This window comes from Hakea prostrata, chromosome 7, assembly GCF_041222555.1.
Source record: "Hakea prostrata isolate BN-2017 chromosome 7, UWA_Hpros_2, whole genome shotgun sequence".
NCBI lineage: Eukaryota > Viridiplantae > Streptophyta > Magnoliopsida > Proteales > Proteaceae > Hakea > Hakea prostrata.
Genome location: NC_142606.1, coordinates 17,122,496 through 17,148,527, shown reverse-complemented (window position 1 = coordinate 17,148,527; position 26,032 = coordinate 17,122,496). Strand labels below are relative to the sequence as shown.

The 26,032-nt window shown below is 45.8% G+C and overlaps 2 protein-coding genes across 2 annotated transcripts; one reads left to right on the top strand and one right to left on the bottom strand.

The window, feature by feature from the left end:
• Nucleotides 1–16,340: 16,340 nt before the first annotated feature.
• LOC149010173 (uncharacterized) lies at nucleotides 16,341–17,302 on the top strand (the record flags this gene model as incomplete). Its single annotated transcript, XM_089160570.1, is given in 4 exon segments — nucleotides 16,341–16,512; nucleotides 16,624–16,700; nucleotides 16,781–16,825; nucleotides 16,827–17,302. Coding segments are annotated over 4 exon segments (582 nt in total), but the record flags the coding sequence as incomplete, so codon positions are not given.
• On the bottom strand, nucleotides 17,124–20,837 carry LOC149010172 (NADH dehydrogenase family protein). The gene has a single exon (XM_089160569.1). The coding sequence runs from the start codon at nucleotides 18,291–18,293 to the stop codon at nucleotides 17,994–17,996; it is 300 nt and encodes a 99-aa protein (XP_089016695.1). The 5' UTR covers nucleotides 18,294–20,837; the 3' UTR covers nucleotides 17,124–17,993.
• Between the last annotated feature and the right edge of the window lie 5,195 nt (nucleotides 20,838–26,032).

The window sequence follows — 26,032 nt, the reverse complement described above, 5'->3', positions numbered from 1 at the left end:
CCGCTGATCATATCAAAAAAGAAAATTATAGGACCTTTCTCGATGCTTTTGGGTGACTCACCAAGCGAAGAAAAGGCCTTACAAAAGAATCCAGTCCATGAGCGAAGAAGTGCCGTCCTTCCGCCCCAAAAAATGAAACCAGCCGTTGGCCGCGCCAGAACAAGGCGAGCCTTTGGCTCGCAACCTAATATTATGGCGCGCTTTTTGCGCGCTATGGAGTTGCTTGGTTGTCGTTGGCCGTTGCTTGTTTGCTTGGTCGATCCAACATCAGGTGATGGGAATAAGATGGAAGGTCAAAGTCTTTCTATTTCTTTCACTCCCATTCAATCAAAGAAAAATCATTGAATTTGAATGGAGTATTTTAAACTATCTTCACATTTGATCAAGTACTGCGTAACCTCCAAATAACTGGTATGGCTATCGAGAGTACCTCACTAATCAATCCCTTTCTTTCTGCCGGTGACCCAAGGACCACCACAAGGCCAATTGAAACAGCCCTAGTAGTCCCTTTACCACTGGAAAGTCCTTTACGACTGCATGACTGGACTTTCGCCCCAAGTCTTCTTCACCCAGCTGTTGAAGGAGTAGCCAGGCTGGCCAAAGGTCTTCCCTCAATGAAAGGAATTGTAATAAAGATTCGTTTGGGAGACGAGCAGTAGCAGATAGGGATAGTAGCAATACCATACCAGACTAGTTAGATGAGTCCTTACTCCTGCTTGGGTCCCTTGCTCTAATCCTACCAATCACTTTCTGGCGGGACTGGGACGGACTTGCTGCTTTGGTACCATAGGAAGAGTAGCATTAGTCCTTATCCTATTCAGGACTCCGGATTGAATAGATGAACTAAAACCCTTGCTTGTCTTGCTTCCTTGCTTTGAGGCCGTAGGGACATGAGCACATTCTATATTCTCCCGGATGAGTCGAACCGATTCAAAACTGACCTTCCCTGATGTTAGCTAGCTCCCTCTCCCATGAAAGACTTTCTCTCGTCTTTCTTCCTTCAATCCAAGAAGGCCGTCCGTCCCTTATTCCATTCCTTCCTCAAGTCAGGAATGGCGGGTGCGTACTACAAAATATTGATTTTGTAATCAAAAAAAGTGTGCTTGCCCTTAGCCTTACTATAAGATAAGATATTACTTTTTTTGTTTTGTATTCGCGTTTTATGAGGTAAGTAAGGCTAAATCAGGATGTTATTGATTGAGTGTGTTGACATTAGTGACTAGTGAGATTCACTAGAAGAATCGTGCAAATAGGGCAGGCCCTTATGTATAGAGGGAGGGCAAATCGTTTCCTTCTTTTCTGTCGCTATTCACCGTCTGTTCTTTTTTTTACTGCACTAGATTTGCACCCAATAATTGAATTGACGAGTTAGTATTCTGACACCAAGAATGGACAAGCCTGAAAAGCCAGAAGCCTGGGCGCATCAAGCACGGGTCTTCTTATTTGAGTGCGTAGATGGCTGACTGGGTGTGTTACAGTCAACAGAAGGTAGCACCCCGTGAAGCTCGTGGTTACTGTCTCACTGAGTAACCAACTCAGCGATATAACCAAAGATCTACACTGACAACGTCGGTAATAGGTCGACCCAAAGGCCCGATCGGGCGTGGGGCCTCCTGCGCTCGTATCATATCATAAACCCTATACATTAAACCATAGCGCTGTAGCTCGCGCATCTGATCCATGCGTTCGGGTGCGAAAGAGACAAGCGGAGGGTGACGTATTACACTGACAGGAATCGTGAAATCGGTGTACACTCTTCCACAGTGTGTATTCGCAACACTGAGACAGCCAACAAATATAGCTAGTCAGATACTCAGTAAGCCTATCAGCGTCGTCGTCTAAGGACTGGATGAGCTCAGTACGAATGCGTTCTACCGAATCCCACCGAGGACGAAGAGACTCAGCCAACAAATACCGCACCATTCCCATCTGATAGCAAGTTGAGAGGAACCCTTCCTTGAAACCCAACCAGTAGTCAAATGGTAGTGGGAACAAGCCACTAGGTGAGTAGGCAATAAGGACATGTCGATACCTGTGTTTATTAAAAAAAGATTCAGGTGCTCTGGGCCTGAATTATATCTTCGATACTCAGCCCCTCTAAGTCTCAAACGGATGATTAGAGAAGTGCACCCCAGATTCCTTAACACTGGCATCCAAGCCAACGGAGACCTAAGAACCCAACACATTTTTATACTAATAGGGGAAAGGTCCCGGCCTAGAATTCTAAATTTCTTTGCGAATTCAAGACCACCGATAGAACAAAGATTTTTATAAAAAGAATTTGACCTTCCGTCGGTCGAGGGCGTCCTTATACCGAGACGCCACCAAAGCGTCTCCTATGACGATGTCATCGCCAAGAAGAGCATAACGCCGAAACACCCGTCCCGGGTAAACCTGGTCAGCACACCACCACACAAGAATGTGGTGGCATAACGTAATTTTTTTATCTGGCCCAGATGAAAGAAAGCCTAAAGGCTGCCCTGTGTTAAAACTAATAAACCTTGCAGAGTCAGCATTCCGACCTGGAGCAAGAAAACTATTTACTCCAAGACCGAAATCGGCCCAGGCCTTCGCCAGGTCATCTCTAAAGATAACCTTATATATAATCCTAGATTGCAGCTCAAGCGGAAAGCGATCCGTAGCAGCCGACAGATCAAATGAATATAATTGTCGGACTGAGGACAGCCTTCGCAATGGTCTGGTCTGATCGTACGTTCCATCCATAGGAATGAGACGCAGAACGGACATACACCAATCATGAGCTGGCCGCAATAGAGCTTGCAACAAAGCGTTAGGAATGGCGAATACTCGCTCCTTCCCAGCTCTTTCAAGCTTGAAACTCAATCGCCCAAATGAATACCATTTTGCGAGTGTTTCAAGATCACAATCGTGATAGCCTTTACTAAAGATAAGTCTTGAACAGATGTTCTCTGCAGCACTAATCAAGGCTAAAACTAAATTATTCCGATTGCGACGGTCTCTATCGACCGGGCATTGGGGAATATCTTTCCCAACACTAAATAAGTGATCGGACATGAACATTGACGCACACGGGACAATGTATGCCTGCAAAGCAGGAAAACATCCTCCATGAAAGCCAAGGGCTTGGTCGCTTCGGACATAATCGTTCGAATGTGCCCAAATGGAAATGGAAAACAATTCCCATACCACCTTGTGAAAAGGAGTACAAGACTTACGGGATCGTGAGACCCCAGGAGACGAACTCTTCACAGGTGATGAGGCAATGAAATTGTCCATCGAAATGGAGTATATAATAATATACTATTAATTCCTTGGATGTACCTTAGCATCAAATCAATGGAAGACTGAGCTATAGCCTAAATTAGGTTATAGTTCAGGTTCATAGGGTATTTAACTTCATCAGCAAGTGATGCTTTCTTTTTAACAAGTATAAAATGAAAAGAAAAGTAGTGAACATCGAGAGAGAAAACTGTACTAGTTTATCCGCTCCCTCTCGACCCTCTATTATATTAGCCAGGCTCTTCTTATGTCCCATATACAGCGGATTCCGTGAGCAGCGATCCTTCAGTAATCTTCTCGACGAAAAAAAGAAAACTACAAGCAACTACCCAGCCGGGAATAACGGCCCTGTTGCAAAGCCTCTTCAATAAAGACCTCTCCCCTATGACATAAGCTAAGGGAGATAAGGAAAGGCAGTACAGAAGGAAGAATAGAAGTTGAAAAGCAGGAGAAAAGCCAATTAAGCTGGCAGCCACATTCTCTTTGCACCCCGTTTTGACAACCACTATGTCTATATTCCTAAAGTAAAGGCTCCTGGACAGTCCTGTTTGGAGTCTCCTTCGCGCAAGTTCCGAAACTTCCTATTTCAAAAGCCCTTTCTCCTATTCAATCTTGGTCCCCTTTCTCGCGTAAAAGCGATAAGAATTCTGTTACTGAACATCCTTTATTGATATATTTTTTTATCACCTACTCGATTGACAAGCATAGCTTTTCGCGCTGCTTTATCCCTTTATCCACATAAAAATACCAGTCCAACCCTGGAGTCAACTCTATCCTCACATTGCATAATGAGGACATTCCTGACTTTTCCTCCTTCATCGTCGCAAACTAAAGGGCTAACGCGCCAACTATTAGTGTTAGTGCTTCCATTATTATTAGTCAAAGGGCGAGCACTGAAATGAGAAAGGCTTGTAGACCCAGGGGGAGAATGAGCAACTGGCGCCTACTAAAAAAAAAAGGGAGGGGGAGAACCGGCTGCGGACAAGACTAGCATTCTGAACTAGAACTCAGACGGGGCTGCTAAATCCCCCCTCGGGGGAAGCAGGGGGGAAAGGGACCGATCAAACTAATCGAGCTAATAGGGGGCACGGACGACTGTAACTACGGGGGTTCGGGGGGTGTCCCCCTGAAACCGTCAAGCCCTAATCGAAAGACAGCACAAGGACACTAAAGCCAGGGAATGGAGGACGGCCAGAAGACGGGGTGCAATGGAGGCCGAAGGCCGGGCAGGGTTGAAGAGAGAATGGAGCGGCCTTCCTATTTTGATTGCTGATTAGAGAGCCAAAGTCGGGGCTGTACCGAGTCATTGGAGAGTATATCGCATAGTCGTGAAAGTATCCATCTATAGTGAGTGCTAGACCTCTCATCCAAACAGCTAGCCATCCTATCCCAATAGCAGGGATTCACAATACCCACAAGTCTTTACTATGTGAGGGAATCAGGCTTACTCTATGGAAAGGGCTATTCATCGCAAAGGGATGAGGGGATTGGCGGATTGCCCACCCATACCAATTAGCAAGGGTCCTGCCCAGAGATTCGTCTTTCTATCCACCCAGATGATGAATCACCCACCCAGATCAGAAAAGCCCTATTATGGCGCAGTAAGCCTCATATGGAGAGGCAAAGGCATACGTTATTGATCCATCCAATGAGGGGACACAAGGAGGCCTACGGAGTGAGATAGAATCATAGAAAGAATGATATAGTAGTGAAGTTACAGATTGATAGATGGCCTACAGAGAGAGAATCATAGAAAGAACACAGGGAGAGACTACCTTATTATAGATTGATAGATCAAATGATTTGCAAGCGAATGAAGAGCCAAAAGTTGAGTGCTTTAGTCTATTACGTATATAGTGAGCTGCTACATCCTTCCACTTGAAGTGACATAGAGAGGATCGCATCTCTAAGCCCAGGCCAACCTACTATTCAAGCCCAGGCCCACTGATAAGGGAATAAGGGGGCAAGGTTGCCATGATAGCGAAAGGTTGGCATCATAGCAAGTTGAAAAGATTCCCACTAGATCGAATCCTACGCAAGCAATAGAAAGCCTGATCTATAGAATTGCCACTATTACTAATAGACAGCCCCGGGGCTAGAGAGCAATGGAATCCACCAGTGGAAGGAAGCGAAGAAGGCCAACCAATTGGGGGGGCTGTAACCCGGAAATACAAGAAACTGGATCATTAGAACTCAATCACTTGTTAATGGGGAGGAGAGGCTTGTTAAGAAGCAAAAGTCGGGGCTGTGCTCATAATCTACTGGGATTAGCCACCATTGATTGGGAATGGAATGGAAACGTAATATGGAGTCTCCAAATCACTAGATTCGCCACCTACCTAATCTGACCGGCTAACAAGTTCTCAATAGCTGATAAGCAGTCTATAAGCTCATAATTATTCACTACCAAGGGTAGGGAGAGCAGTAAGCAATGAACAAATAATCGAAAGGGAAGGGCAAGGAACCGCACTATAATGCTATGATTGGTAGTTGGCCAATGGTGAATAGCAACTAGCCACTGCTAATAGCAGAAAAGGATTCATAAAATTGTCAATAGCCCGGGGAGCTAGCATAATATCCGATCTAGCCCAACTTCCAGGGTAAGCAGTCAAGTCGAATACTACCTATAGGAATTGAAGGGAAGAGATGGACAAGGGTAGGAATGGAATCCAGTTCTTATGGCCAATGCGAGGGATAGAATTCGATGTGCAGCGATATCAAATGGCCAACGCGAATCGGATAGATGGCTATGGCCAGAGATTGCTAGAGATGGCTATGCACAGAGATGGCTAAAGATGGACCACTATAGAGATGGCTATGGCCAGAGAACACTGACACCAATCACAGAAGAATTTACTATTCCATTCCATACCGGAGTCTCCGAAAATGGGGAAAGGAGAAACAAAGCCTTTATTCGATCCCATGAATTTGATTCATTCCCCGAGATAAGGCTACAACTATGGTTCATAACCGAACAAAGGGTTGGTTTGTTAGTTGGCTAATCCCTCGCTTCTCCAATGGGCTATTAGATGGGAAGATACTAGCCTTAGGGGATCCCTTGGAATCCAGTAGTAGGCCTTTGATGGTAGGGTTCTAATCCTAACCTCAAGAACCCAATCTCTCCCCTGCAATGATGCCCCGCCCATCCCTCAAGCCCCTCTAGCCTTTCCCCTTCCTCCCCCGACAAGATTCTATTCACTTCGGTACCTATCAATCGAATGAATATCTGTACCTACTGGACCTACTACAAAGGCTCCTCACTAAACAGAGAAAGGAAGGGAAGTTACAGAGTGAAGGGCAAGTGTTGACGTATGTAAGAGCGGGGCCGTGCTTTGGTCTTCATTTCGGAGAGGGGTTTGAAACAATCGCTTCCTTCTTTAGAGTTCAACTACTTCTTTCGGCCAGTCACTTCCGAGAACATCCTACCATCTTGAATATAGATCGATTCGCCAACCTATTGGTTCCAAGTTTGTCCCTTCCTCTTTCCAATATTTCGGATGTGAGTGGACCAATGAATTGAGAGGCTCCACCGGCCCGGCTCTATCGAATGAAGTGCTTCTTGGCCGATAGGAATAGTGGGCAACCAACTCTGATAACTAGTTCTGAAAAGAAGTGTTCTCGCCCCTCTATTCCGCTAGCCCCTGAACCTGCCTCGTCAGTTGAGCCTCTTCGCCCCTCGACAAGAATAGAAGCTTTCAACCCTTGGTTGGTAAACTGGAATGGCCCTAATCGCTTATAGACGTATGTTGACTGGGCTTTCACCTGCCTTGAATCTGTTAGGGACCACCCTCGCTCAACTAGTTGGAGTAGCGGCCCAACCGCTCCCTAGGGATGTTAGTTTGCCTTTCTTCGACTAGAGGTTATCCCTCGACGTTAGGCCCAATCAAAGGAAAGTGGAAAGACCAAACCAAATAGTACTGCACTGACCCAAGCCCCTACTAGCACTCGGCTAATTTGGCAACTCCACTTACTCCCATAACCTTGGCTCCAAAGGCTTTTCTTCAAGTTCCTAATACATAGATAAGAGAGGTGGGCCTCTAGGTGGGCTTTCAACTCCAACTGGGGGAGCTAATAGCGACTTCAATCACAGGAAGCAGCTAGTCGGGGGGCACTCTAAATAAAGGAGGGGCAGGTCTCAACTTCCATCAAGTGGGGGGCTACTCCACCAGAATTAGTAATTGCAAGAGAGCTCATTGTGCGGGCTGTCACCCCCCAACATCAGTCACTCTATAGGGATAAAAAGCATAAAACCGCAAGACTGATGTAACTCTTTAGGGATAGAATCTTATTCCTACCCCATCAAGTTAAGTCTATGATATTGGTGTACCCGCAATATAGAGAGTTTAGTCATGTGGTCCAACAGAAGAATCGAATTCTCCTTGAGTGCCAACCCATTTCTAACTGACGCATTGGGGCAAAGACTTTCTAGCTAGCCTGGTTGAGCTCGAATCATTCTTTATAGCGAAGGTTGTGAGCCACTTATTGAGAGGTTTGGTAATTTATACTTGATGGCGGATAGAAAGATCTTCGCTTTATTCGGACAGTGAGCTGGGTGGGATAGATATGCAAGGCCTATTATTCTAGCAGTACGAGTCCCTTTCTAAGGAATGAAGAAAGTATACGAGAGCTAATTCGAGTGCCTTGCTTTCGCTATCGGTAATTCAGTGAAAGCATCTCTCAAATCCTTCTTTTCGGGAAGTCATTCCATTCATTCCAGAACGGACTGGAAAGCTAGCAAGCAAGCAAATGAGCGAAAGGAAAGGGTGGGAGGCATGGCATATACCATATTAAAAAGACCGGTCTTAGAAAGCTCTTTGGCTAGTTAAGAAGTACTGATAGCAAGTGCTTGAGAAGAAAAGAAGCTGTGAGGGAGTGCGCTCTGACTGATATCATTCAGGCAATTCCATTCTGACTGTCCTAGGAAGAGAAGAAGGAGCGAAAGACCATTGGTGCGGCGACCAACGGAAGCTCGACTGGTTGGAGAGGAAGGGAAGAAGTCAGTGCTTTTCCTGTTCACGACTCCGCGCTTTGAAAGCCTGAACGTGGGTAGCATTTGATTAGTGAGCGGTGTGACTTTTTCATCCATGCCTGGGATGGAGCTCTTTACTTGAAATCCTTATTAAGTTAAGAATCTAAAAAGGTATGGTATCCCAAGTGGGAGGAATTAGCGCAATAGCTATCGAGTAAATAGCCCTACCCAGCTCTTTAAACTCTTTAAAGAAGAAAGAGTTTAAAGAGCGAACGGGAAATGATTTAGATATAAAAGCTATTCCATTTCCGCTGCTGTTGTTCACGAATCCCTTTCTAGTGGACTGATTTCTAGGGCTAGAAAGCCTATAAGGAAGAAGTCGTAACTCGGAATAGAAGCTCTTGTCGGTGTCGGAATATCCCCTGGTATTGAATCTGCTGATTTCATGGTTGAGGCAATGAAATTGGCGCCTACGCCTAGGCCTTTTCTGTGGGCTTTCGAACTCTCCTTCCTACTACTCCAAGATAGCTTCCAGAAAGAGAGACTGGCTACTGGCTTGCAACCGTTGGACAGCTACTGGATTCTCTCTCAGGAAAAGGAATTCTTCCTTGATTGAAGCAGCTAGACAGTAAGATGAACTTGCAAAGAGAAGAGCAGATATGAGAAGAGCAAGGACTTGACTGAATTGCTTGCATGGGCAGAAAGACCGAGGGCAAGATCCTTCCATGGCCAGAGACAGAGCAGCCAGTCTATGCTTTATAGAAAGTATTGCCTGTCGGCGATTGCTCTCAGATGGAACGAATTAGATGAGAGAGGAGAGGCTACTACATCTTAATGAGATAGCTCTTTGTATACCCTTAGGGAAGTTAAGAGGGAAAGCTTTTATTCAACTAGTAGGACGGTTGCTAGCACGGGTGATCAAAGCAATATCCTTCCCTGCGCTCACTCTGTCTTATCCAAGACTTTTGCTCGTAGGTCAGTCTATTCGCTATTCGACTTCCCTCCCTTCCCTTCGCCATCATCTTCTGTGCGTGGCTATCAAATCCTGATGTGCCATTAGTTCGAAAATAGGATAGCACTTATTTCGACTAAACCTTCTATCCCCTTCGAGAGCTACTGGTACTAGACAGCTACCCTTGCGTTGACTCCTTTGGCTCGGATGCTTCATTTGGGCTAATAGTGGAATCAAAGTTTTCCCTCTAAAGAAAGGCATAGGGATATCACAGAGCTCTTTAATAATACTACCTCCTATCCCTCACTGACAGGAATGCCTACTGTCTCGCACTAAGACTCGCAAACGCACTTTTTTGATTGGGCAGACTGGCTACTGCCTTGCTTTCGACCCCATGCCCTACTAGGACTTAGAAAGCCTCCTTCAACTACGGCTTACAGTTCACTAAGATCACTCTGACCTTTTCTCTTCTAGCCTGGCTTACTTCTATTATTCTATTTACCAAGAAGCGAAATTAGAGACAGGAGACCAAGCATAGAAAGAAAAGGATTGGATTGGAAGGAAGAAAGAGGAAAACAAGATAGGGAAATGGAACTAGACCCGGAAAGGAACTTCAATCAATCAAACTAAAACAGGACTTGAGGCTAAGCCCAGATTCGATAAAAACGATTTTCTGATTGTAGAATCGGATGAGTTGTTTAGAAAAAACCTCGGCTTGAGCTTGACTAGTAGAGTTTAGAGTTGGTCTTTCTCAATCGAAGTAGTGGTTTCTCGCTTTCTTCCTTCCTTATACCTAGAAAGATTCTTTTTTTCTTGACTCGTTGAAGGGGAGCGGTGAGGAGGGTCCCTTCACTTATTGAGTGGTCTTTTGTTCGCAACAAGGTAGCCGTAGGGGAAAGGGACACACACCTATACCTATGGCTGGATCGAATCCATGGCTAGCATGGGTGTCAAGCATCTAATCCGTTTTGGTAATGTGGAATTGATCAACAATCGGATTAGGGATAAGTACATGACGAAGAATGACAAGCGCTTAAGCAATACAAGAGTTTGATTAACTCTATGATCGCCTTCGGTCCTTCAACATAAAGTATGTGCCAAGCTTTTACAAGGCTGCTTCCTTGAAAGCCATCACTATCACTGCTTCTGCCTTGAAGGAATAAGAGAAAGATTTTCGATTTGCTTGCTTTTCAGTCGGTATGGTGCACGAGCCATCGGTCACGGAGTAGATCCGCAAGTATTTGAATCTTATGATCAGGTTGATTCATGCAGCATGAGGCTGGTCCTAGATCAGTTTGGTCTTACTACAGGATTCTCGCAGACACTTTGACTTGAACCGTTTACCGCTGATCGTAGATAAAAAAGGATTCTTTATACAAGTGAAAAAGGGCAAATGAGAACTCTTTGTTTAAGGAGGGCCTCCCTAATTGATCAAAGGGGTAATCGTTGATGCTTGAATCCTCAGAATAGCACAAGAAAGAGTCCCCTTGGAAAGAAAGAGATTGACAGGCACCATATCAATCACGAATAACGGCTAGAAGGGATGTGACGTCGGGCATACCCAAGCGGATCCTCTTTAGGAGAGCGAGAGGGATGAAATCAAAGAGGATGGAAGAGGGTTGGCGGACAGAGTCAAAGGGGACCGACCTATCATAAACGACGGCATTTGACCAGGTAAACATAATGGCTAACGGCGGGATAAGAGTCGTTCTCAGGCTTGTTTCCGAGTAACATAAAGGCGCCTCAGGTATAACAGGGCAGTCAAGGTGTGCAGGTGGGAAATGTGAATCTGTTTTGTAGTCGTTACCGGTAGGAGTGAGTTACACTTCTCTAAGGTGGGTGGGCAACGAGTAACGAAATCAGATCCCCTGTCAAGTAGGTTTCATAATCGCTAACGTATAGTGTTGTTATTCGCTCAGTGAAGTAGAAAGCAACAACATAATGGTTCGCATTGAATTCATTTAGTAGGTCGCCTTCTTGTTCAAGCCAGAAGGTCAGGTACAGAAGCTTATGTTCAGTGTTAAGAAAGGTGGGCGGTGGATGTGTGGGTAGTTAGTTCGAACTTTCCGCCTGCCAACAATAAGTCAAAAAGATGTCCACCTCCTCCGCACGTATAAGAGAAAGGGGCTGGTACACAGTTGTTGTTCTAACGACTACAAGTATAGTCCAACATTATAGGGAGGGGTGCGAAAGCACAAAAAGGAAGTGAAGTAGATTAGTGTTCCTTTGCCTGAGACTATATGTCTTGTTATGTTGGAGCCAACATGGGGATGGGAGTCAAATCAATGTTAGGGGAAGGTAAAGTCAGTAGTAGATCGGGCCCTGGATGCAATTATCCTCGCGGTGACCCGTAAATGTTCTAAACTCTGCTTGGCTCGCGACAAGACTTTGACGGGATGATGAAAGAAATGAAATCAAACCCGTGAAGAGCGGTCACCAAAGCGCAGAACACCCTTTATCAACCTGCGCGCTTAAGAAAAGGAAGGGCTTTATTAAAATAAAGAAAGGTCTCCAAAGACGAAAAGATTGAGTTACAGCATCCGTGCGGTCGTGGGGTGCCCATGATAGGCGGGGCAAAACTTGACTCAACCTTCGAAGGGCTCGTACCTTCATGCCCTATCTGTGTCGACATCGACGCCGCGTCAAAGGGGAACTGGGGACCCCGATCAGTCTACGATCTAGCAGGGAACTATAGGAGCCGCACTCCTACCGGCAGAACAGCGATCTTCCTCCTTGATCTGACTTTGAGCGCCCCCCTCTCTGAGTGGTAATACACTCGGAAAAAATCAGGTGAGGCGAGTTGGAGCCCTAGTGGGGCTTCTCTTCATTCCCCAATGTAGGATGATGTAGAACACCATAACAAACCTTTCTTCACAACGAGACTTTCCATAAAGTCTGATTTGATATTGTTGAAAGGCTTGGGCTGCGCTCGTGGCGGCGCGCCTTAGAAAGCGCGCAGTGCATAGTTGGCCTTTGAAGGTCCAACTATTACGCATCTCTGGTTGCCTCACCAAGGAGTACTACATGGGGATATACCTTGTGACTAAGTGGATAAGGATGATGTCACGGAAAGCTGGGTGGTTATCCACAGCGCTCTATTTGAAATGCTGTGCGGTGGCCCTCATGCGAGTACGGGAGGTCAGTTTGATAAAGACTGACCGGAGGAATCCGATAGCCCTAACCAGAGGAGCAAAGCGTCTTTTAGGGGCATGTTGAAAGACGAGATTATATCCATCTAGTCCTTGCTTGGCTTTCCTAAATAGTGTCAGTCAAAAGTCAGTGCTTTGAATCGAACGTACGCTCGTTGAATAGAGGAAAACCGCAGGGTTCGAAGATTGCTCTCGTCCACGCCGGACTGCTCTAAGGCCTAATCAGGGATCAAGTCCATTCTCTCTGTACCGATAATAGCGTAAGCTTTTAGCTGGGAATTAGGCAGAAGTTCGGTTAGCTGGACCGAAATCACTTAACTAGAGGGGCATTGTTTTTTTGTTTGCCCCTTGACTCTTTCTATTGAAAGACTCGAGAGTCGTTGGGTTCAGTCAGGGGAAAGCTTTCATAATCACTCAACGTCTTAGCGGCAGAACTTCACTCGTTGGTTCAACAAAAAGAGTACTTTTTATTCGTAAATAAGGAGTAGTTCTTCGTGTCGTGGTGGAAGCCATTCAATCGTCATCTGATAGAGGCTCTGTGAATCTGTGCCTTTGAACAGGATAAGGGGAAAGAGAAAAGAGCTTTGCCAAAAGGCTACGTACGCGAGAGGCGCGAGCGAATGAATTCGATTCAATCCAAAGGGTAGGGATCTATAGGTAGAGAAGATATTCCGGGAAAATGAAACTACGCCCATGGAAGAGAAGAAAATGACAGAAATGACCCAGGAAGGGTAGGTGGGCGGGGAAGGCTAAGCAATCATCTCGTAGGGAATTTTCTAACAATCACCAATGGGCTTCCTTTCTATCAAGCCAACAAGTCCCATTTCTGACTAGCTCGCATATCCTGGTTCTCAAAATCCCCCGTCCGCGGACTCATTCGAGGCGGAGTCACTCGCTGAATAAACAGAGAATTGTTGTCAACGTCCGCACCTAAATCTGTTGATCCAGCTCTGGAATTCCTGGCACCTTCTCAAATCAGGCTTAGCCCCCCCTTTCTTTTCCTCAGGCTCAGTATAGGAGTTCCAGTCTCCAGCTAAACACCAAGGCTGCCCAATGTGAGCTGAGACTTTAGCCAAATCCTGCCAAAGACTCTTTCTTCTGCTCTCCTGGGGACTAGCATAAACAGCAGTGAAATGGAATGAACTTACATTTTGAAAGGTCATGAAAGTGTGTAAGAACTGGTGATGAGGGACAAGAGCCTCAACCTCTACCTCCTCCTCCTGCCATAAGACCCAAATTCCCCCTGAGAAAGCCTCACTCTCTACTCTCACTGACTTGGAGAACCATCCGCGAGGCTTTTTCCTTCTTCTTAGGTTGGATGATATGCTTTTGTAGCGATTGAATGCTTTCTGGGTCTATCAGCATTAGCCTAGAATCGTATCAGGAGGGGCCATTGCCCTTTCCTCTAGTGAATCTACCTTCTCTCCCGCATCAAGTACTGATTTTTCTCTTACGTCTGCTTCGGTCTGTGCTTTGGAGTCTTCGTCCCTGACGCCCGTAGTCTGTCTATGAGAGCGAGTTCATGTGCTTGCAGTTGTAGAACCATTCACCTATCGCTTATTAAGGGTCAGGGCCATTGCCTTCAGTCGGTAAATAGATCGAGGGGATGGGGCTTGAGTTCTTTCACCATTTCGGTCTCGATCGTCGTCTTAGTAGGGTGCAATGCTTTTTCCTTGACTTGCTCCTTTTTCCCTCCTTTCCCGAAGCAAGTAATTCTTTTTCGCCTCTCACCTTGATTGAGAATGAGAGTCAGGGTTTCAGTGAGGAAATCGGCCTGTCAGTCATCGCCTACTCCAAGTAAGTAATTCCGGGCCTAATTCCTTTTGTAATACCTAGAAACCCCAAATCCACAATAAAGCCAAAAAAAGCCAGCCACCACGAACGAAGGAGATTAAGAGCTGGAGTTAGAGTTAGTCAAAGGATTACCATACTAACGAACAATGGTAGAACGATAGCTAGTTTAATGTTTAATAAGATAGAGGTGGGAAAGCCTACGGTACCGTAAAGGAGGATGGATTCATCACTTCGGGCCAAATCGAAGACTTAGAACGAATCGACCACTAGACGTTATGCTTACGTAATGAACTGTTTGCGGATGTAGGACTGGCTTGACGGACTAAGGGAAATGGCCACTGCTACGACTTCTCCCACTAACCGATAGACCAATGGCGATAGACCGGCATCCACCACTAGCCGGCGGAATGGAAAGAATCGAAAGCAGATAACACAAAGGGGGTCTGCTAAACTGTCAAGCTAATGGCCCGCTAGACGACCTAGGAAATACATCGAGGGTGCTTGCAGAGGATTTCTTTACTAGAATTGCGCGATATGCGAATACATTTAGTTTAGGACTGACAGGCAAGCAACTCTTAAAACACTCCCTTGCCTTCATTGAATGGAAGTTGGCTAAGGCAAAAAAAAGTCCTACTTAGGGAAGAGCGGAGAGGAAAGATGAGGATGAGTGGGAGTTATGCTTCCTTCGCTAGGAAAGAGAGCCAGCCCCTCGTTCGGACATAGGGGATAGAGGCAATGGTAATAGAACCGGAGACTCAGTTCCTTCCTAATCCAATTATCCTTCTTTTGTTTGAGACTGAGAGTAAGGGTGCAAGCTCGGACATCAGATACTTTCATTTTCACTTCAATTGCATACTAGGATTCGAAAGATTCATTCTGTTCTTTTCCAACCTGTATGATAAAAGACCCTACCTTGGGACGTATGCCCTTTCTTTCTCGAATTCCTCTTTCCGGTGATGCAATTGCTCCCAGTGAATGTGAATTTTGGTCTAGCACCAACCATTTCGGTTTTAGCTATTCTATTTGTCTATTTTATTTTCATATATTGAAAAATCAAAAATAAAATAGAATAGGGAATCACTTGGGGTCTGAATAAGATCAGCAGGAAACACAATGGATAGGGCGTCTCAAACAGAGGCAGTGTTGCAGAAAAAAGATCTTTTGTCTTCTTCAGTTAGTAGTCGATATCGACAATCCAGTTCCGCAGGAAGGAGGCCTAGAAAAGGTCAGCGGGGCAATCCGCTTTTGACGCTACGCTGTGCCGACCAGCAGCGGGATGCTACTCACGAGCTGGTCAGGGACAGGTTCCGGTCACTCTTTCGATGCCATTGTGGTGGCACTTGTGTTACAGAAGTAGTCATTAGAACACCCTTTTCTTCCAATTTAAATAAAGAGGGTATCGATCTAAGCGCTAGGCTAGCGATACCAAAGGGGTATGGATTGTTGGCAAGGCTAAAAAACACATCGCGACTGATGCCGTTGTCGCGCTTGACCTGCTAAGCCTTTTGGGCAACAATTCGGAATCCAGGATAGGATGGATTGGCCGAACTTCGCCGCTCGGCCCTCTAAGAGATCGACCTCTAATAGGGTTGGCTTGGGGCCGTGATGCCACCGCTGCCTGTGGGGATTGGGACATCTTATTAAAGTCTATGGCGCCCGGCTAGGAATTAGTGAAGCTTTCTTCATTCAGTCGGATTTTATCTTTAGCAGGTAGACTATTTAGTCTGACCTCACCAGGCACTTGGCCTTCTCCGCGGGAGATTGCTCTCCCCCGGGGTTCGGGTTCGCCACTGACCCTACCCGCTTTATCGATCCAATGGTCCATTCCTGAAGAAAGCTGAAAGTCATCGAATGTGGCTACGCAATTTGATGACTAGCCACATTCTACATCTCAGTTGGGATTCGAACCCATGCGTAGACCAGTCACTTACTTTCACTCTAACTCCCGCCCGCATTCGGGATCGGGCGGAGGTCGGTCAATAGCATAGCTATTATTGACCCGACCGCCGACAGGCCTACGGCACTTCAAGATACGAAACGAGCAGCCGGAAACGGCTGTCCCTATTGTATTTTAGATGGAGTCATCAACAGGGCTAAGAATCTTACCACAGTCAGCGGTACCCACGCTCTTCCGTGCTCGTAGGTTAACTCCCCAATGCATCCGGTCTCACAAACGTGCATTTCCCTTATGCATCCAGCCGCTTCACTAATGTGAATAGGTTATACAGAAGGGTGGGTTGGTTATATACTCTGTTGCGCCTTCCTTCTTCGAACCTTTTGGTATGTATTGCCCCCTAACTATAGATCAGATCCACCGGACGAGAAAGTCAATTCCGCACTGCTGCTGAGTCGTCGGACTTATCCACCAAGGGATTCGTGGAATTTCAGTTTGTGGATTGCGTTGGGGGAAATCTACCAAAGCTAGGCAGATAGATAGACTCCTTTCCCGCTGCTAAGGGAGAGCAAGAAAGAAAATCAAATGATTGTTTTTTAACCAGCGCCCCCTTTTGGGTATGCGGGTACTAAGAGTCCTCTCACTACCAACCAGCAGACATCATCTGGCTGGGTCTTGCCGGTATCAACAACGAGAAAAAACAACCAAATGGAAACAGCAACTAACTATGGCTCTTGGCCCAGACAACGTCCTAGGCGTAGGGGAGATCGGAGCAAGAGGGAAGGCCTAGACGACGTTCAATAAGCCTGGGCTGCAGTAAGTAGATCGAGAGGTCGTTCCGCCCCTTGTCCCCGAAGATGGGTAATATGTTCTCATACAATGTTGCTCCAATCTGACCTAGCTGGCGAGCGATCCCAGTTCGCGGCAGAGAACAAGACAGCAAGCGAGCGTACCTTTGTTCGCTTCTTCTCCACCAAGCACGGAAGTTTAAGGATAACTGTAGGTCGGTGGCTACCTAAGGAAACTCCGATTCGATCCGCCCCCCGGCTGGGGGGCATCTACCTCATCCCGATCACAAGGAGAGGTTCACCATGATGGGGGGTACTTCTTTTTTTTTTCCGTTCCGGGGGGACCATCCTTTTTTTTCGGCATGCTCCTCAGATTTACGGATTCGCAGGGGGCCTCAGGCCCTACTTAGTTGACTGACAATGACAAAGGCTTGCGAAACTAAGTAGCGCCTTTTGAATGGAATCTGTAGTAGTCTATCAGTGGTGCGAAGCGGCTTTGCCCCTTTTCAGTAGGGGAGCGAAAGGTTAGACCTTAGAAAGTCAGCGAACAGCGGTTCTTCTATGTAGGTATGGCCTTCCCCCTTGACTCTCCTAACGTCGAGCTAAGTGACTTCGTAACCTTTGCGTAGCGTAGTAGAATGAAGGCTACGCACCGACGCTCTCTTCTCTATTAGCCTAAGCGTCTTCGCTAACTCGCTCGCCTACTATACTATACTATACTATACCATAGTAGGGTAGGCTAGGCTAACTCAGCAGCTTACTTCTAATTGAGAATACGGGGTCAGTAGCGCCTTTTCTTTTTTAAATAACCCTCTTTAATAAGTAAAGTAGGCTATAGGTCCAACGTAGCGTTGACAAAGAAGAACAGCCGGTTAAAAGACAGCGAATCTTTTTTTTTATATCTTTTTTTTATTTTTTTTTTTTTAATATAGGCCAGCTTGACAAGCTACCCTTCCTCTTGATCTGAGGTGCGAAGAGAAACATCTCTTTTTTATGACTTCCACTTCTCGATCCCGGCCCGGAAAAGTGACCGACCAGGGCCCTATTGATGAATGAAAGAAAGGGTTTATGAGCCCTAGCCCTGTAAGCCCACACCTGTGTAGAGTAGATCGTTCAACACCTGCGGCACAAACCCATTTTTGACCCATTGGTCCGTCTATCATAGGCGACCGAACGGCCGCCCCCCCTAATTACTAGACCGACCTGCTGTAATAATTCCATAAACACCTAGCGAAGATATGGCAAACAAATAAAGTAGCCCTATGTTCGGATCTGACAATACCATACCATAATCAAAAGGTACAACGGCCCGAGCGACCAGACTTAACATAAATGTAGCCACTGGAGCCATTCTAAAAAGGGAGAAATTAGCACTACTTGGTGAAATAGGTTCTTTTAGAATCAATTTCGAACCATCTGCTAGAGGTTGTAACAATCCGAACGATCCCACTACATCAGGACCCTTTCGACGTTGCACAAAAGCCATTACTTTACGTTCAGCTAGCACTAAAAAGGCTACTCCTAGTAGAAGTGGTAGAATTATTCCAAGTATTTCCGCTGGAACAGCTATGTACGTTTTCGATTTTCTATTCACTCATGATCGGGCCTGACCTGGTCGACCCGATCATGATATTTCACTCATGATCTGGCCTGGTCGACCCAATCATGATATTGAAGGATGGGACCTTTTCTCGAAAAACTCCGGATCCCGAGAAGAGTTGAAGATGGTGCAACATCGAATCCTGTTACCTTACTTCGAATGGAATCTTAGCCCGCCTCACTTGACTGAGCATAAGCGAAGTCAAGGGATTTCCTTCTAACTAGTGGCTGAGAGTAAGCAAGCTACCTTCATTCAACAGATTTGTGGTTGAGTCAATAACATGCTCTGGGTCGGGAATCTTTGCTCTTCTCTTTTGCATTTCCGCTGCCTGCGTTCTTCTTCGTGTCCGTCCGTATCGCAAAGCTGGTCGACGCCAGCTGTAATGGTTGAAAATAGGGGGCCAACCAAGACCCCCTAATAAAGCTTTGTTCGATAAAGCAAACGATTCGTTCCGACAACTGATGACCAGATTAAGCCCTATGAATTCGCCGATCTTACAAGATCGATCGGGCGGGCTGGTTGGGAAGGGGTGATTAGCGGAGAAAGGAATCGCTGAGAGAGAGATTCGTATACCTTTCGTCAGGACGAATGAGTGGCTGTGAAGCATGCGGAGGACGAGATTGACCCTTCCCCGAGTCAGCCCAGTCAGAAAGGGGGGGGCCCGCTGTCTAGACTGCATCTCGGGAGTTTGAACACCATCCCATTTCAACCAAAAATACAACCCTGTCAAAGGTATCTAACCTTCCTTCCTTATGAGTGGAAATCCAATCCCGTTTTGTCTTTTTTGCATCAACAGCCGGAAATCGAATTGAAACCCGGGGCATTTCCCTCACATGCTGAAGCAAGAAAGCCCTGTCTTTTATTACATTTCTAAAGCCCAACCTAGAATAACAACAGCCAAAACTACTTCCTTTATTTCTAGTTCTCCCCGTCAAGCGGAAAGGCACCCATTTCTGAGATTGGATCCTGCTTGCCAGCTTCAGAATATCGACTCGTGTGGTCAGCTTATGATTCTGCTTTTATAGGAAAAAGTTACCAATCTCTACCTTTTGCGGGGCAGGTAAAACATCTGGTTTTTCACCCAACAATATTCCCTCGAGAGGGCTATAGTTTAATCGTTGGATGAATGTCCCGGTATTGACAATCTTTCATAGGCGGAGCTGTCATCTCTATCTGAACAAAAAAATCTCCTTTCCTTTCATTGCCCGGTAAAAATCGTATGGTATACTCCAGGTGGATATAGCACCATTAATTCATGCATTTAACAACGTTGGACCACAAATTCGATATCAGAATTGAAACTCAAGATCTTCTGATTTTATCCTTAGGCCAACAATCTGAGATAACTCTCGGTGCTTCTGACCCAGCCCTCCAGCCCAAAAGGCTTCCAATTCCCGCGTATGTCAGCTCGACCTCTAATTCACTTGTTGGCTCTGCCAGATGAGTTTTAGGATCATCAGAACAGGTACCCACAGCACATCCTGAAATATTCTCTTGACAAGCTTGACTTGCAAGCGGAGAATGACGAGTTTCACCCACTTTCTGGGGGATCCCGGATCCCAAAACTTCGTGATTTTATGCTTGGAAAATGCTCTTGTATCGCTGGGAAGCTCTCCCTTTCTATAGTAGGGTGAATTGCCTTCCAAAGGCCGGTGCACAAGAATAAGAACCGGATGTCGGGTAATTTCCTCGATAGGCTGCTAAGGCTCGGAAGGGGATCTTCCTCTACTGAATAGTCAATTGATGATCCGGGGTCAGTACCAAAGATTGCAACCGATTCCCCAGACCATGGCAAACTTCTCCAGTTTGGGTATATTCCTGTTTATAAAGTGTTCGTTTCGACCGGCGCCTTTCTTTCATTTCTTTTCGTTTTTCTGTTCATACACCGGCCAATGGAGCTATCCCTTATCTCTCCCGGCGTACTGCTAAAAAATAGGAACCGTAAAAAAGGGGTGCTCCCCATCTTCTCTCTCTTACTGACTCTTGTATTACTGTGACGATCTACGTTCATGGATTACATAGCTGACCGGTTATATATAACCTTCCTCCTTCTGGTGGGCTTCGCACCTTTGCATTTTGAATTTAAGTGGAATGCACGATCGGTACTCCCGCTTTCTTTATTAAAAGCCTCGAGTTGTCCATTCAACTCTGGCTGCGCGGAGACCGGTTGTCTGAGGTTCGATGAATAAATAGGTTCACTGAGGAAATGTCTAAGACAGAGGAACAAAGGAGAACACCACCGCCTTACACGACTTCCTGTTATCAAGACATCTCTTCCTGACTTCCCTTTCTGACTACAGCTTTTTGACTAAAGGTTTTAAAGGAGCTGACTTCCCTTTTGAACTAGCTCCATCCCTTGCTTCGCCCACTACTGCTAGAGTACATAAGACTTGGTACACTTAGTAAAGGAGAACACCAGCAAGCTGCAAGCTACGGCATCAAAGCCCAGCAAACGGGGCAACGTCAAGTCAAGCCGGAGTGCGCTAGCGAGCTGGGGCGGAGCAAGAAAAGCGAAGCGAGCCGCGCTAGTAGCGCGCTAGCTGCTCTACAACCGCAGGCTGCTATGCTAGTTGTAGCGCGCTAGCGCGCGTACTCTTCTCATCGAGAGTCGGTTCTTTTATGGTAAAAAAAAATCTACATTTGATACCTCTTCTGACTTTCCGTTTTCCAACAGCAATTACACATTCCCTCGGCCTCTGAAATCAGTCGAAGTGCCATTGCCCATATATGAAGAACCTAGTTCTTCATTCATATCTGCACCAATTTCTTCCTTTCGGAATAAAATATGATGCGAGGACCCGATCCACCAACTATCTGAAATGTTGGCAAAGAGGGCCATAGTAGTGACCAACACTACCTTTTCCTGATCATCATGGGTTTTCCCTTTGCCCTTCTTTTATGGGCACTCAAAACTCAAGTGACCTTTCTTCTTGCAGGACCAACACTCTATGTTTTTCAGGTCCTTCTGCACGGCACCAGCCTTGTGCTTATTCTTCTTTTTAAACAGATTCTTTTGCGCAGCATTAGTTTTTTCAGACTGCTGTTCAAATCTCTTTTCAGCTTCTGCCTAAAGAAAATGGTCAGATCAATCATAGTTAAAGGAGGGCGCCTTTTTAGGCGCCTGAGAGAGTGGTTGTCAAAGACTCAAACGACTTCAGCAGACTTCCCGGTCACTGATCACGATCAGTCATTTTGACTCTCACTGCTACCAATTCTTTGATCATCTTATCCATCTTGTCTAAGTGCTGAGACACGCTCGTCCCTTCTTGCATCTTGCTTGGAAAGAACCGTCGCCGAAGAAAATGTTCACCATTGTCACTGACTCATACATTCTCTTATAGTCTCCCATCTTTCTCATGCAGACTCAATGTCTCCCACTGAAAGACGCACCTTATCCTTGACCACCCTTCGCAGAACTTTTTTCTTTTTTACTGTCAACAACTATAGATGCAGCTCATATGCTTTCTTTTGTTGTTCGGCTACAACAACATCACTTGATTGAAGAAGCCATTAGCGCCAGATCTGCGGGCTTCTCTTTTATCAAGAATGAAAAAAAAAAAAAGAGACTTCTTCTGCTGTTCTTACAAGCGCAATTCTGTTGCATTCTCATCTTCCAAACATCTACATTTAGAGGTTCAATCTTGCGATGCTTGACAATCGTATGCGTTAATGCAGTAATCATATCAGCAACCATTTATGCATACGATTGTCTCACTACCATATCTGCACAACCTGGGCTCTCATACCAGATGATAACAATCTTTAGCTGAAAGAAAGACAGAATTGCAAGGAATGCGCAGAGCTGAGACCAGCTGTTTTGAGTGGCAGCAAATGAGAAAGACATTTTTATTTATTTGATTTGATTCGAAAAACTAGAAATATCTAACTAACTATATAAATCAATTTATAAATAGAAAACTATGTGAGATCACTCCACTCTCTCTAGACAACGGATTTCTTCGACGTGTGTATCCTACTCTCAAAACCCAACCTCAGAAAAACAGCAGGCTCTCTCTTCATTTGTTTGTGCCCTTTGATTGAGTCCTTATAAAGACCCAACAGATCCCCCAAGGGGCGTGTCTAACTACCTCATAGAGAGCATCCACAAGAAACTGAATTTGCCTAGAAATGGATGCATCTTTTTGCTTTCTCTCACGAGGGTTCACCCACCCCGGTTTCACTGGAAAATTGGAAGGCTCTGTCAAGACCTCTACAGTTGCAAATGTGAAAGGGTGCTAAAGCAGGACCCGTGACTATGAAAAATGACTGCTCAATCGAGACTTGAGTCACCTTGGAGTCAGTCAAGCCACATACTCAACAACGTCTCTGTCTGAACTTTGGAATCCCTAAATCGAAAGACAAACGAATAACTTCAAACACTGGATCTGCGGATCTACGTGTATTCCAAAATTATGGTCTTCTTCAATCAGGTTCTCAAACCAATCAGGGACTGGAAAAGACCAAACGATTCAATCCCAAACTCTTTCTGGCGGAACCTTCCGAGTTTTTAGAGAAAAACCACGCGGAATTTTTGCGAGATTGTGAAAATGTTTCAAAGCGGCGAAAACTCTCGCGAAATAAATGTTTCAAAGCGGCGAAACCTCGAGATACTTTTCACTTGTCTTCTGCGAGTCTGAGACCTGACTTCTGCGACTACTCGAAGATACTTGCCTTATCTCGACAAAATCTCCTATAAGTCTCCTCTATCTCAGAGTCTATTCTTTTTTATAACTCATCCACCAATAGCCCTATAATGGATTGAGTTACATAGTGCCACCCAGGCACTCAACTCCCACTCTTTAGAAGTTCATGTGCACGCATGCACATCGACCATCCTTAGGAATGGCCACCAAACACTCAATTTCCAACAATTGAATCCCCCATAAACTCATAGAATGTATTTAAAAAGTATGCAGCACAATCTTTAGAAGTTCATATGCACGCATGCATGTGTCATCACCTCATTGGTCGGAGGTCCAAGGGGTCCATAGAAAATAAAAAACTATTTTCATTTAATTAATTAATTTATGATTTATAGTTGTTCTTAGAAGAGAAAAAGAGTAGAAACAAAGGGTACGCTCTCTAGAAGATTTGCTCGGGGCTGTTCACTTGGTCGCCTGGTATCTTGAAACCTCTTTGCTTGCGGGGGCAGGAGTGGAAACGTCTGAGAGAGCGCTTCGCGAAAGAATCGTGTGGCGCGGTGAAAGGTTTCTCGTTGGGCTTTCCGGCCCTCCAGGTCTTCACCTAATTGTGGAAGAGGGGAGGTGAGTTGAGTATCAACTCTCTCTCTCGCGCCTTTCTTCAGCTTGTTCCTGTTCGTCTATTCGGGACGGGGCAGGCAGCCCACATACATGAAGAGAAGAAGAGGGGGGGTTCCTTGTCTGTCGGTCGAAGAAGGCCACAAGTGGAAGCAACCGATGCTTTGGTCATTCAGGCAACCAGCACCTTGCTGCCAGTCCGTGCTTGCTGTCATGCTGGCAAAAGCAGGGGTTTCGGCCGGTTTTACCTACTATTGGATTTGAACCAATGACTCTCGCCGTATGAAAGCGATACTCTAACCGCTGAGTCAAGTAGGTCAAGCTGAGTCAAGTCAGAGAAAATAGACCTATAAGAGAAAGCCGCGCAACCAGAGTTCTCCGCGGGGCTCCGCGCTAAGAAAGAGAAAGCGTTATCACTATACGAAATGAAGCAGCGGCTAGCACGCTAAGATCAACCACTTGGAGAACGCGGAGCCTTTCTTTCTCGGTCGTCTGTCTTAATAAGTTAAGTTGATTCCGATTCATGCGGTCGTTCTCTGCTGCATTGGTGTTTTCACTCCCCACTCTCCACCATAACAAAATGTTTCCACCATATCTCAGGAGTAGTCAAACAAAGGAAGTACGGCGGGTCCGAGTAGGAAAAAATGCACTAAGAAGTGGGACATACAACAATGGATCAATTCATTCAACAAGATCCGTTCGGATCGGACCAGGATGAATGGGATTGGTCTGACCTCTCGCTCGGATGGTTGACTCCCGCCGCCGACAGATGTCCCATGCCACGTTTCGTGAACAGCTATGCCCGAGAATGAATGAATTGTGATATAGCACCGAATAAGCCACTGCCCATTGAGACTTTAAGGGAGAGGAAATAGGGGGCCCTATACCATACATCCTGCTGCCTCGGGACGACTGCACGTTACATCATAGCAGCACGACCAAATGGAGGGTGGTCGTAGATCACAAACGGAGGCAACAAGCAAGGGCCCGACTAGATCACAACGGCTAGCGCGCCCTGGCCGAGTAAGTAAAGCGCGGTAGCGCATCCGTTTTCTTTGCGGGGCGCAGGAGCGCCCCTATAAAGTAAGGCCTTTTCCCCTATAGAGTCAGTATTGGGGCTTCGCATACTAAGAAAGAAAGAATAAGTAAGCTAAAGCTACCTCCCGTCTTCTCAAATGAAGCATCCATTTAGCTGGCCAATAACAAACAATTGTCCGGCGATTTTGCTGTTTGAAATGACATGTTGGGCTTTCATTATTCTAACTTTTATTGAACTTGTCTTATCAAGACATTTCTTGGATGTCTCCTGCAACCCGACAACTGGACTCACCATCGCCGACACATCAAAATGACGAACTTTATCCTTTATACTTGGCTGGTGTGGTGGCCACCTCAATGAAAGGGGCTGTCTCGAGTTGCGAAACCATTGGCATTGGGGCTCTTTCATACTGTCTTTGACACATTAGCAATTTCCTTCTCTGCTCCACAACTTATGATTGAAAGTTCATTCCTAGAGAATCAGAAGAATCTCTCGAGTCAACATTTGAAGTTCAGTCATTCGTTTATGTAAGGCCGAAATGAGAGCGCTGCAGTGCTTTTGAAAGTCCTAATTTCTCGATCCTTCACTGAAAGCTTCTTTTCTTCTGAGTCTCAATCAGTGCAGGCCCCTAGTCAGTATGAAGGCTTATCTGCCTCTCGGCTTCTTCAAACTCTTTCTGTAACTCTGCCCATTTAAGCAACTTGGCAATATCACAGGCATGCCCTGCATACTCCTTCTGTAGCTCAGCCTGCTGAGCCGTCTTTTCTATTAACTCATTATATATCTTTAGCGATCCGCCGTGCTGTTTCCAAATCAAGTGCTGTAGCTTGAGGGGCACTCATCTGACTCATATGAACTGAGGCCTCGGCTGCTCTATAATCGCATCGCCTTCATCTTTGACCTGGGCCTATTCACCTGTGGAGTGTTGGCTGGAATAGAGAATGAATCCGAATCATAGTAAAGTGTCTTCTTTTTTTTTTCGACGGGATTTCTCTTCAGTCAGTGCTTTCATTGTAATTAGCTTCTCAGCGTCAGTTGGGGGTGGGGTAAGGCTTTTACGTCCTGTAACTTCTTTTTGATTATTAAGAAACTGGTAGGGGTCCTCGCCAAAGCCCCCGAAAGAGAGTATGGATCACTATGTCTCAAAAATGCGTCTTGCTTAGTAAGGCGCTTTGGGCGGTATAGTGGCTGTTTTTATGCCGCTATTAGTAGATCAAACGCTCCTCTTTCTCTGATCTTTCGGAGTAGATCTTTCCTTAGTCGAGTCAGATCTCGCCCAGAGATTTCGTTTGTTGTTGGAGTGATTAGCCCCAATTTTTGGCAGATGG

Bases quoted from the DNA above. Each gene is read 5' to 3' on its own strand.
- LOC149010172 (XM_089160569.1), bottom strand. From the start codon at position 18,293: ATGGCTTTTGTGCAACGTCGAAAGGGTCCTGATGTAGTGGGATCGTTC.